General features: G+C 38.4%; 1 protein-coding gene across 1 annotated transcript; it reads left to right on the forward strand.

Moving 5' to 3' along the window:
- Positions 1 to 5,069: 5,069 nt before the first annotated feature.
- Positions 5,070 to 12,716, forward strand: LOC118489352. Its single transcript, XM_035987188.1, has 2 exons — positions 5,070 to 5,965; positions 12,527 to 12,716. The coding sequence occupies exons 1-2, from the start codon at positions 5,122 to 5,124 to the stop codon at positions 12,538 to 12,540; spliced, it is 858 nt and encodes a 285-aa protein (XP_035843081.1). The 5' UTR covers positions 5,070 to 5,121; the 3' UTR covers positions 12,541 to 12,716.
- The last annotated feature ends 1,316 nt before the right edge of the window (positions 12,717 to 14,032 follow it).

Genomic DNA, 14,032 nt, shown 5'->3' on the forward strand with positions numbered 1-14,032 from the left:
GATATTTTTGAGCACATTTTAAGTTCCCTATACTTTAACTTCATTTTAGAGCTTTGAAATCTGGTTAACGGGGCTTAAACGTGTCAAAAATGTAGCGAAAATCAAGTTTGGAGACTCAGGAGCCTGTTCTGCCAATTAGCCAAACTTTCTGCCAGCACCAGAGGTCCTTACGGACCGTATGGACATGCTTACAGTCCGTAAGCCATGCTCAGACCAGCAGAAAGTGTGTTACAGCTAATTCCAGCTTGATCCCACTCTTGCAAATGGTTTTGGTCAATTAGGGGCTCCCATGGTTTTATACAGCTGGGATTGAAACTCGGTTTACGAGGAACGATCTTAACTGCTCTACCAAATCCATAAATACCCACCCCCATTCACTTGCAAAACCCACATTGATCTGATTTTGGCCCTCTAAGTTGGAGTTTACACTTCATACCTGAGGGTAAATCGCATCAAAGCTTGCGGGGACCCTTTTGTAAGTATTCCTTCGTTCTTTTTATTCGTTTTTACGTAAAAGTCAAACTGCGTTTGACTTTCTGCATTAACCAGTTTATGGTCAACGCAAAGTTCATTTGAACTTCATAACGTGAGCGTAATCACGATGGTTATAGTCCCTAGTAACTATACCTACTGATTACCACGTTATCTAGGCTCAGTGACGAGTCGTAGTTTCGGCGAAAATACGTATTCCCGCATATTTTGTAACCAAACTACATTTACGTGACAACTGTGTTCTGTAAGCGTCGTATAATGTAAAACAATGTGAATTATCAATAAAACAATGTGCTTTGGTGTTATTATGTGTGTATTTATGTTTGATGATTTTACAATTTGATTCGACTCCGATTTCAAGCTTTAAATCGCTTTCTAGAGAGTTGTATGCAAAACTGGTGCATAAACGCAATCAGTTTAACGCAACGTACACTCCGGAACTATGACGTAAGCTTAACATACCTTAAATATCCTTTACATAACTTAGAAATAAGTTCCAAAGGATTCTGTATGGCAAAAACATGTTCATTTGAACTAAAGGACTATTTACGACAAAACTGCGAAACTAACGCTGGTGACCGCCCGGATAATATTTAAATCCCAAAAATATTCTGTTATGATTAAAAACTTTATTTTTATCAGGTCCGTGTTGAAAAATGAATTAAAACGCCTAAAAACGCTAATTTTTCAAGTTTAAGCGCGTACCGCGTGTTTCTGCGCGACACAGTGCTTCTACTGCAAAACGCAGACAACGCAGCCAGTCTTGGCAACTGAAATTTTATTCCAACAATATTTTGGTAGGTTTATTTTTGTAGAGTAATAAAAATAATTTAGAACGCCATAAATCGGGATTTAAACGCTAGATAAAATACCCGGTATCTAGTTAAACACCCGTTTTAGCCTACATATGACATATTTATATAAAAATTTACACATGGACCCCCTCCCCCATCAAAATTTCGGCCATATTAAGAGGGACCCACCAAATTTCTTGATAGATGTTGAAATGATTACATTTGATCTTTCTTGGATTCTTTGAGATTTTTGTAATCATGGAAGATCTTGTTAGATTCCTTTTTTTGCCTATAAATACCACCATACTCCCCACAACACTTCACTCAACAATCACCTCTCTCTCTCCTCCCTCCCAACCGTCCCCCATCTCTCTCTCTCCATCTTCAAACCTTCAAACTCTTGTTCTTCATGTTCATAACTATTTCTAGCAACCTTCAAGTGGTGTGAAGATTCAAGGGTGATCTCAAGGTGTTCTCTAGTGATTCAAGCTTCCCATCATTTTCACACTAGAATTTCTACCCTAGCCTTGTGCTAGTAGTAAGTCCCTTCACACCATTGTTTCATCTTGTTCCTTGTTATGATGACGATAATCAAGTAACACAAGAAAATGAACACTAAAAAGATGAACATGAAATCCTGCATAAAAACCCTATATAAAAAGTTTGTAAGAAGTTGAAATCTGGTTGGTTTAGGGTTGGTTAAAGCATGATTGAGGTTTGAACATTAAATCATCAATAAACCATGGTTAGGGTCTTCGTTGATGCGTTTTAGTAACTTCTACCATGTAAACAGCTTGCTGAATTGTATTTCCAGCCAACTTCAACAGGCTGTAACGGGGTCATTTTAAGTCGAAAAACGGAATTTCTAAAGCCTAAAATGAGTGTTTTGGAATAACTAAGCAAATGGCACTGGAATCATAATTTTTCGAGACCGTTTACTATTTTTAAAAGGTTATTTTTTGACAGCAGCTCAAGCTGCATTTTTATTGCAGAAAAAGTATGACATTTCGGAGTCACAACTTAAAACCTGAATAAAATCAACCCATGAAATTTTTACAGTAGATGGACACCGTTGTCAGGACGACCCTCCAACTGGAATTTCGTCAAACGGACTTACGGTTGATTTTTAGCGAATATTTCTGTAAACTGCGATCAGAAGGTAGCAAATCTGATTGCAGTCGAGAAAATGATTTTTTATAAAATATGGGTAACGAATTGGACTTTGATATTTTTACACAATAAATTTTGGAACATATGTCATACTCTGTAAAAATTTGGTGATTTTTAGAAAGGGTTAACTATTTTATAAAAATCCTCGAAAACAGTCCGGTTTCGAGTTATAAAGCTGAAATGAAGTATGCAACGTTTTGTTTGTCGATATGTCGGTTTGGTGATTGAAAATGAACTATTGGTTTTATATAAAAGAAAATGATATGCTATTAAAGCATGGACACCTCTATTTACAGAGGATACTCTGCCGAAATTTTCCGAAAATCCAACACTTAGTAAATATATTCTAGACAAAAGTTTACTAGAACATTGAATGAACAAATATCCCAACATGTCATATGATTAAGTTAAAACATTAACTATTTTAACAAATAATTACCACACGGAACAATATAAGAAATGTGACCCAAAATACTAAACTCTAAGCCAAGGCACGACCCGCTCGTCTAATAGACATTAGTACGTTGTAGGTTGTCGTGTAGCGGACAGGGTTTGAGATTCGATTCAAGACGCACTACTGTGAGTACATAGACCCCTCTCTTACTGTTTTCCAATGTTTTGGGGTGAAACACATGTGCCTACTTGTTACTTTCATGCTTTCCTATTTTCATGTCATATACTTGCTATGTTCTTTAGTACACTTATAGTACATGATTTACATTATATTGTTTTGCTATGTATGTTTACTTAGCATACTTAGTACATTGTTTTCATATAACATGCTTACATTTGGTATAACATTTGGTTTGTGCAAACGGGACTTATATACGTTCATTAACATTAGCTACGCCGCTCGGTAGTAAGTAATGGTACCATAGGACTTGACAAATCCCGTTCCTGACATCCTAGGTTTGTTTGGGTGTAAGGAATGACCGAATCCGAAAACATTTCTTTTGATAACCTTGACTTAGGGTTATCCGTCTGTCTCAAGGCTTGAATGTATGCGTTTAACTTACCACATAAGTGTTAGTATCAATTAAACATGCATTTACTTTGCAAAACATAACTTTTTGATATATTCAAAATACTTTGTTTTGTACATTTTTACATTTGGTTTAGGTGACGACACTTTGCTTACCATACATAACATTTGTTGACTACTTTTGGACTTGTACATTTTACACAACAGCATATTTTTCAAGACTTTGGTTTACAAAATAGTCTGTTTTATACAAACTCATATTACTTGGTTATTCATTTAACCATATATTATTCTTTCATTTATACACATCTTCTGATCTTATCGCTTTTCAAATAATTTACGAAACAAAACAATTTACAAGGTTCATGACAAAATTTTATTAAACATTTTCTTAAAACTTAAGTCATGAATCCAATTTTCATAAAACCTATGTATCTCACAGGCATTTTTATGCTGACGTACCTATTTTCACATGTGTTTTCAGGAGCTGTTGCTTAGGATGTTCGTGACACACTAGGGCGGACCTATGCCTTAGAGACTAAAATAAAGATGGAACTAGTTTAATTATGTGATGAACACTTTGTTTCAGTTAATTTAAGACTATGTAACCTTTGCTTGATAAATAAAACATAACTTTTAATTACCATGGTTGTGAAACAATAATTCTGTTACAACACTCCCCGACGTATCCGCCACGATTTGTTGTTTTACGTGGTCGGGTGTGACAGAAGAGTTTGTATCAGAGCCAATGGTTATAGGGAATTAGGTTATTAGTAATGCTTTGACCTAGACTATAACCTTTCTAGGACCCCAACACAAGTTGTCTTGTGTTTAGATTTTAAAACATGCACTTCACCTATCCTTAGGTGATTACCAAAAAAAAAAAAAAAAACAATACATAATGGAAGGCACGAAGCCAAAATGGATCATTAATCTCTTAAACCCTCCAAGTCTTCAAAATCTCGTCAAAGTTTTGGGTTCTAAATAGTGTGAACACGTGCAAACTGGAAGAGTGAATGCCTGTACCCTGAGTTTTCTGTCTAAGGCTAGAGTGTTCGTACAAATCCACATAATCGGACCAGTCACACTTACCTGGGAACTCTTGGGGTGAGTGTTCACTTATAGGCGAGCATGTCTTCGCGAAGCATTATTTTTGACCCATTTACTTTGATTAGCCACTGTGTGTCGTTTGTCTGCTTTGTGATACGGACGAATGACCACCATCTTTGCTTTTGTTGATTTCTGTTTCATCTCATTCTTTTCATCTAACCTTCTCACCCGTCTCCTCTCATGTTTCCTCTTTTTAGAATGCCTCCTCGACGCGAAAATCCGCTACCAAATGCCGAACTGGCGGAAATCATCGCGCAGCAGATGGCTGCTGCGTTCCCAAATCTTATTGCTCAGTTGAACCAAGCTAACAACAACAACGCTCCATGCAATTTCAAGAGTTTTAACTCGGCTAAACCGCTCAAGTTTAGTGGTTCTGAGGGAGCAACTGGGCTTCTTCAATGGTTCGAGAGCATTGAGAATACTTTTCGTCACGTTCAGTGTCCTGATAATCGCAAAGTCGAGTTTGCTTCCAGTGTGTTTCAGAAGAGGGCGCTTACATGGTGGAACGGGGTTATGAGAGACCGTGGTGCAGAAGTTGCTCTAGCACAAACATGGGCTGAACTTAGGACTCTTATGATGAGGGAATTTTGTCCTCGTCATGAACTGCGAGCCTTGGAAAGGGAGTTTGATGACTTGAAACAGGATAGTGGCGAGCATCGGGCATATACTGATAGGTATGAGGAGCTGAGTTTGTTGTGCCCAACAATGGTTACCCCACTCGATAAGGCTATCGAAAGGTACATCGATGGTCTACCTGACTCAGTGCAAGACATCGTTACTGGTAGTAACCCTACCACAGTCCGTCAGGCGATCGAGTTAGCAGCGACATTGACTGAGTCGCAGATTCGGAAGGGTAAGTTGCACAGGAAGGGGGAGAAAGGTAAGAAGCAGGCGTCTGACAAAGAGGATAGCAAGAAAGGTAAAAACAAGAAGGGTAAGGATTCTGGTTCCTCGAAGGGTTCTAGGAAGCGAAAGGCTTCCCAAAACTACGTCGTTACCGCACAGGCCCAAGCTGCACCAAATCAGCCTGCGCAACCACTTGCCAAGAAGCCTTATCTAGGCAATGCACCTTTGTGCAACAGGTGTAACGGTCATCATCAGCCACACCTCCAGTGTCGTCAATGTACCAACTGTGGAAGACCTGGTCATCTTGCTGCTTCATGCCGCATTCCTGCTAATCAGAATCGGGCAGCTCAGAACCCGGCTCAACAAGTTGCCCAGCCTCTTGCTCAACAACGAGGTCAAGCTGCACGACCTCACTACCCACCAGGTTCTTGTTATAACTGTGGGGATCTGACACACTACCGTAACCAATGTCCAAGATTGGTGAATGCGAATCCAGCTCAGGCTCAGGCTCGAGGTCGAGTCTTCAACATGAATGCACAAGAGGCGCAAGCGGACAATGAAGTGGTTAACGGTACGTTCTTTGTTAATAATCAACCCGCATCTGTTCTTTTTGATTCTGGTGCCGATAAGAGTTTTGTGTCGTTATCTTTTGAGCCATTGCTTCGCGTGTCTAGAACGAAACTAGGTAAGCCTTTGACAGTAGAAGTTGCGAGTGGTAATCCTGTTGTTCTTGATTCTGTTCTTCGCAATTGCCAATTGAACCTTAACGACCATCTTTTTCCTATTGACCTCACACCTATGCAACTTGGAAGCTTCGACATTATTGTGGGTATGGATTGGTTAGCCAAGCATCACGCGGAGGTAGTTTGTTTTGAGAAGATTGTTCGGGTGCCGCTTTCGTCAGGCGAGACCTTACAGGTTCGGGGTAAGAAACCTGCTAGTAGTCTCAAGCTCATGTCTTGTACTCAAGCTCGGAAGTATCTGCGAAAGAACTATGTGGCCTTCTTGGCACATGTTACAGCAGATAAAGGCAAAGGTAAGTCTATTCAAGATATCCCTGTTGTTCGGGATTATCAGGAGCTGTTTCCTGAAGAGTTGCCTGGTCTACCCCCAGCACGCCAAGTCGAGTTCCATATCGATCTCGTACCTGGTGCAAATCCTATTGCCAGAGCTCCATATCGTCTTGCACCGTCTGAGATGCAAGAGCTATCTAAGCAGCTTCAGGAGCTTTCTGACAAAGGTTTCATCCGTCCTAGCTTTTCACCTTGGGGCGCTCCCGTTCTTTTTGTCAAGAAGAAGGATGGATCCTTCAGAATGTGTATCGATTATCGTGAGCTGAATAAGCTTACTATCAAGAATCGATATCCCCTACCTCGCATTGATGATCTCTTTGACCAGTTACAGGGTGCTTCTTATTTTTCGAAGATCGATCTTCGTTCTGGGTATCATCAACTTCGTGTGCATGAAGAGGATATTCCCAAGACTGCTTTCCGCACTCGTTATGGGCATTATGAGTTCACAGTAATGCCGTTCGGTTTAACCAATGCTCCTGCTGTTTTCATGGACTTGATGAATAGGGTTTGCAAGCCTTATTTGGATAAGTTCATCATCGTTTTTATTGATGACATCTTGATATACTCCAAGACGCAAGCTGATCATGAGCAACATCTTCGTCTTACTCTCGAACTCCTAAAGAAAGAGCAACTTTTTGCCAAATTCTCCAAGTGCGAATTTTGGCTTAAGGAAGTTCAATTTTTGGGGCATATTGTCGACGAACAAGGTATTCATGTAGATCCCTCCAAGATCAGTGCGATTAAGGATTGGGATACACCTACTACCCCTACTGAGGTTCGTTCTTTTCTTGGTCTCGCGGGTTATTACCGCCGCTTCATAGAGAATTTCTCAAAGATTGCAGTCCCTTTAACTGCTCTAACTCAGAAGAATCAGCTCTTTGAATGGGGTTCTAAACAAGAAGAAGCGTTTCAGACCTTGAAGCAGAAGCTTTGTGACGCGCCTATTCTGACTTTGCCTGAGGGCAATGATGATTTCGTCGTTTATTGCGATGCATCTAAATTGGGTCTTGGCTGTGTTCTGATGCAAAGGAACAAAGTTATAGCCTACGCATCAAGACAATTGAAGGTGCATGAGAAGAACTACACCACTCATGATCTAGAGTTGGGTGCAGTTGTCTTCGCTCTTAAGATCTGGAGACACTATTTGTATGGTACAAAGTGTGTGGTTTTCACTGACCACAAAAGTCTTCAGCATATCTTCAATCAGAAAGAACTCAACATGAGGCAACGACGTTGGGTTGAGCTTCTAAACGACTATGACTGCGAGATTCGCTACCATCCTGGTAAGGCGAATGTCGTAGCCGATGCTTTGAGTCGTAAAGAACGTGTTAAGCTTCATTGTGTTCGTGTTCAATCTGATATTCAAGCTCGACCGATATTCAAGCCCGCATCTCTCAGGCTCAACATGCTTGTGTTTCACAAGACTTGATGGGTAAGGAGTTACCCTATCACATTAAGCCTGATCTTGAACTGAAGGACGATGGATCGTATTATTTCATGGACCGTTTGTGGGTCCCAAAGCCTAGATGATCTTCGCACTTTGCTCATGGATGAAGCTCATAAGTCTCGTTATTCTATTCATCCTGGCTCAGATAAGATGTATAAGGATCTTCGTACTCGGTATTGGTGGCCCGGTATGAAGAAAGACATTGCCTTATATGTTTCAAAATGCCTTACTTGTCTTAAGGTCAAAGCTGAACACCAACATCCTTCTGGTCTTTTAGAGCAACCAGAGATTCCAGTTTGGAAATGGGAAAACATCGCTATGGATCTCATTACTAAACTTCCGCGCACTAAGAAAGGTCATGATGCCATCTGGGTAATTGTGGATCGTCTTACTAAATCAGCGCATTTCTTGCCAATCCGTGAGGATTTTTCTGCTGAAAAGTTAGCTAAAATCTATGTGGATGAAATTGTATCTCGACATGGTGTTCCTTTGAACATTATTTCTGATAGGGATGCTCGCTTCTCTTCTCGATTTTGGAGAACCATGCAATCTGCCATGGGGACCCAACTCAATCTGAGCACAGCCTATCATCCACAAACAGATGGCCAAACTGAAAGAACAATCCAGACTTTGGAGGATATGCTTAGAGCTAGTGTGATCGACTTTGGTGGTAGTTGGGATTCACATCTTCCATTGATTGAATTTTCCTACAACAACAGTTATCACTCCAGCATCAACATGGCTCCTTTCGAGGCTCTCTATGGTCGAAAATGTCGTTCACCAGTCTGCTGGAATGAGATAGGTGAAGCTCAACTTACTGGACCTGACCTCATTCTAGAGACAACTGATAAGGTTAAGAAAGTTCGTGATAACCTTCAGACAGCTCGAAGCCGTCAAAAGAGTTACGCGGACCAACGACGCAAGCCCTTGGAATTTCAAGTCGGTGATCGTGTATTACTTAAGGTCTCACCTTGGAAAGGTGTGATCAGATTTGGAAAGAAAGGAAAACTTGCACCTAGATATGTTGGACCATTCAAGATCGTGGAAAGAATCGGTAAGGTAGCCTACAGACTTGAGTTACCTCCTGAACTTGGAAACGTTCACCCAACCTTCCATGTGTCCAATCTCAAAAAGTGTTTAGCTGACGAGAACCTCCACATACCGCTTGACGAAATACGTGTTGATAAAACACTGCATTTTGTCGAGAAACCTGTGGAGATAGTGGACCGTACATTCAGGCAGTTGAAGAACAAACGGATTCATTTGGTCAAGGTTCGCTGGGAATCCAAACGTGGCCCTGAGTTTACTTGGGAACGTAAGGACCAGATGAAGGCGAAATATCCGCATTTGTTTTCACAAGTTTCCTCTAAATAAAATTTCGGGACGAAATTTCCTAAAGTAGGGGAGACTGTGACAACTGTGTTCTGTAAGCGTCGTATAATGTAAAACAATGTGAATTATCAATAAAACAATGTGCTTTGGTGTTATTATGTGTGTATTTATGTTTGATGATTTTACAATTTGATTCGACTCCGATTTCAAGCTTTAAATCGCTTTCTAGAGAGTTATATGCAAAACTGGTGCATAAACGCAATCAGTTTAACGCAACGTACACTCCGGAACTATGACGTAAGCTTAACATACCTTAAATATCCTTTACATAACTTAGAAATAAGTTCCAAAGGATTCTGTATGGCAAAAACATGTTCATTTGAACTAAAGGACTATTTACGACAAAACTGCGAAACTAACGCTGGTGACCGCCCGGATAATATTTAAATCCCAAAAATATTTTGTTATGATTAAAAACTTTATTTTTATCAGGTCCGTGTTGAAAAATGAATTAAAACGCCTAAAAACGCTAATTTTTCAAGTTTAAGCGCGTACCGCGTGTTTCTGCGCGACACAGTGCTTCTACTGCAAAACGCACACAACGCAGCCAATCTTGGCAACTGAAATTTTATTCCAACAATATTTTGGTAGGTTTATTTTTGTAGAGTAATAAAAATAATTTAGAACGCCATAAATCGGGATTTAAACGCTAGATAAAATACCCGGTATCTAGTTAAACACCCGTTTTAGCCTACATATGGCATATTTATATAAAAATTTACACATGGACCCCCTCCCCCATCAAAATTTCGGCCATATCAAGAGGGACCCACCAAATTTCTTGATAGATGTTGAAATGATTACATTTGATCTTTCTTGGATTCCTTGAGATTTTTGTAATCATGGAAGATCTTGTTAGATTCCTTTTTTTGCCTATAAATACCACCATACTCCCCACAACACTTCACTCAATAATCACCTCTCTCTCTCCTCCCTCCCAACCGTCCCCCATCTCTCTCTCTCCATCTTCAAACCTTCAAACTCTTGTTCTTCATGTTCATCACTATTTCTAGCAACCTTCAAGTGGTGTGAAGATTCAAGGGTGATCTCAAGGTGTTCTCTAGTGATTCAAGCTTCCCATCATCTTCACACTAGAATTTCTACCCTAGCCTTGTGCTAGTAGTAAGTCCCTTCACACCATTGTTTCATCTTGTTCCTTGTTATGATGACGATAATCAAGTAACACAAGAAAATGAACACTAAAAAGATGAATATGAAATCCTGCATAAAAACCCTATATAAAAAGTTTGTAAGAAGTTGAAATCTGGTTGGTTTAGGGTTGGTTAAAGCATGATTGAGGTTTGAACATTAAATCATCAATAAACCATGGTTAGGGTCTTCGTTGATGCGTTTTAGTAACTTCTACCATGTAAACAGCTTGCTGAATTGTATTTCCAGCCAACTTCAACAGGCTGTAACGGGGTCATTTTAAGTCGAAAAACGGAATTTCTAAAGCCTAAAATGAGTGTTTTGGAATAACTAAGCAAATGGCACTAGAATCATAATTTTTCGAGACCGTTTACTATTTTTAAAAGGTTATTTTTGGACAGCAGCTCAAGCTGCATTTTTATTGCAGAAAAAGTATGACATTTTCGGAGTCACAACTTAAAACCTGAATAAAATCAACCCCTGAAATTTTTACAGTAGATGGACACCGTTGTCAGGACGACCCTCCAACTGGAATTTCATCAAACGGACTTACGGTTGATTTTTAGCGAATATTTCCGTAAACTGCGATCAGAAGGTAGCAAATCTGATTGCAGTCGAGAAAATGATTTTTTATAAAATATGGGTAACGAATTGGACTTTGATATTTTACACAATAAATTTTGGAACATATGTCATATTCTATTAAAATTTGGTGATTTTTAGAAAGGGTTAACTATTTTATAAAAATCCTCGAAAACAGTCCGGTTTCGAGTTATAAAGCTGAAATGAAGTATGCAACGTTTTGTTTGTCGATATGTCGGTTTGGTGATTGGAAATGAACTATTGGTTTTATATAAAAGAAAATGATATGCTATTAAAGCATGGACACCTCTATTTACAGAGGATACTCTGCCGAAATTTTCCGAAAATCCAACACTTAGTAAATATATTCTAGACAAAAGTTTACTAGAACATTGAATGAACAAATATCCCAACATGTCATATGATTAAGTTAAAACATTAACTATTTTAACAAATAATTACCACACGGAACAATATAAGAAACGTGACCCAAAATACTAAGCTCTAAGCCAAGGCACGACCCGCTCGTCTAATAGACATTAGTACGTTGTAGGTTGTCGTGTAGCGGACAGGGTTTGAGATTCGATTCAAGACGCACTACTGTGAGTACATAGACCCCTCTCTTACTGTTTTCCAATGTTTTGGGGTGAAACACATGTGCCTACTTGTTACTTTCATGCTTTCCTATTTTCATGTCATATACTTGCTATGTTCATTAGTACACTTATAGTACATGATTTACATTATATTGTTTTGCTATGTATGTTTACTTAGCATATTTAGTACATTGTTTTCATATAACATGCTTACATTTGGTATAACATTTGGTTTGTGCAAACGGGACTTATATACGTTCATTAACATTAGCTACGCCGCTCGGTAGTAAGTAATGGTACCATAGGACTTGACAAATCCCGTTCCTGACATCCTAGGTTTGTTTGGGTGTAAGGAATGACCGAATCCGAAAACATTTCTTTTGATAACCTTGACTTAGGGTTATCCGTCTGTCTCAAGGCTTGAATGTATGCGTTTAACTTACCACATAAGTGTTAGTATCAATTAAACATGCATTTACTTTGCAAAACATAACTTTTTGATATATTCAAAATACTTTGTTTTGTACATTTTTACATTTGGTTTAGGTGACGACACTTTGCTTACCATACATAACATTTGTTGACTACTTTTGGACTTGTACATTTTACACAACAACATATTTTTCAAGACTTTGGTTTACAAAATAGTCTGTTTTATACAAACTCATATTACTTGGTTATTCATTTAACCATATATTATTCTTTCATTTATACACATCTTCTGATCTTATCGCTTTTCAAATAATTTACGAAACAAAACAATTTACAAGGTTCATGACAAAATTTTATTAAACATTTTCTTAAAACTTAAGTCATGAATCCAATTTTCATAAAACCTATGTATCTCACAGGCATTTTTATGCTGACGTACCTATTTTCACATGTGTTTTCAGGAGCTGTTGCTTAGGATGTTCGTGACACACTAGGGCGGACCTATGCCTTAGAGACTAAAATAAAGATGGAACTAGTTTAATTATGTGATGAACACTTTGTTTCAGTTAATTTAAGACTATGTAACCTTTGCTTGATGAATAAAACATAACTTTTAATTACCATGGTTGTGAAACAATAATTCTGTTAAAACACTCCCCGACGTATCCGCCACGATTTGTTGTTTTACGTGGTCGGGGTGTGACAATTTAGGTATCAAAACCGTTTGTTTTGATACCAAACCTGTTTTCTAACTTAACTAAACATGTTTCGACATGTTTAGCTTGTCAATTTTTAGATTAGTGCTCGTGTAGAGCCGTAAGTCAAGCGGACTAAACACCCGCTTAGACTTTCGAACACGACCTGTTTGGTCGATCATTAGGATCCGACCAAACATGTTTAGTGACCATAGTTGCATAGGGAATAACCTTCCGAGGTTATACCTTATGGTCATTTAAGTTAATTAGTTGTATGATAGGTAATTTATATGCCTTAGGTAAATGACCAAAATACCCTTTTCATGCATAATTGAACTTTAAGCATATGTAACCTAAACTTTTGTCACGTAACTGATTATGTAATATATTTAAACATGTTTAGGCATATAATACTTGTCATAAGACTAGTTAGACATCTCGAACGCGCATTTACGCGTACAACGCGTTAAAGTAGCGTAAGCTACATTAATGGGTCGCAATGGGTCGAAAGTGTGACAACTCGAATTCCCAAGATTTCTATTTCGCATTTATTGCAAGTTCTTGTATTGTTTAGTTGATTAATGGCACAATTAGTTTCTATGGAATTGCATATGTTTGGTTACATTGAAGTATATTGTGTGATTGTGCATGGTTATGTGTTAATTGTGATAAACTTGTCAAATATGTAAACTTGGTGGTGAAACTATGAAATTGTTATGAGATGGTGTTCATGTGTAAATTATGTTACTTAGGGATGCATAGAATAATTAGTGAAATCTTAGAGATACTTAACCCTAATCCTCTTTTCACTAATCATTCTCAAAAAAAAAAAAAAAATCCAAGCACGTACTTTCTCTGGCAATCATCATCACCACCATCATTGGCACAAGGCATTCATCACTTTCAATTTCTCTATTTCTCTAGAATCATTCAAGGTAATTGCTTATTGATTATTGTTTATTGATTTCCTGATTGTATCAATTCTTGGTGATTAGAATGCTTGCAAACCCTAGCTTTGAGTTGATGGTTCTGTACTTTAATTTGATTATGATTATTGTGATTATGATGATGCACTAATTGTATAATTGATCCTCTTGGTGATATTGATGCATGATATGAAGAAATAATGATTGTTGTGTTGATTCTGCATTGAGAAAATGTATAATTAGGGTTTTTCATTCGTATGAAAAACAAGAAACGTAACTGATTCGATTCTTTTGACTCTGTGCAATAATTGAAATTCACGCATGATTGATTAGTCTGAGTTTTGTT

Source organism: Helianthus annuus, chromosome 17 (genome assembly GCF_002127325.2).
Source record: "Helianthus annuus cultivar XRQ/B chromosome 17, HanXRQr2.0-SUNRISE, whole genome shotgun sequence".
Taxonomy (NCBI): Eukaryota; Viridiplantae; Streptophyta; class Magnoliopsida; order Asterales; family Asteraceae; genus Helianthus; species Helianthus annuus.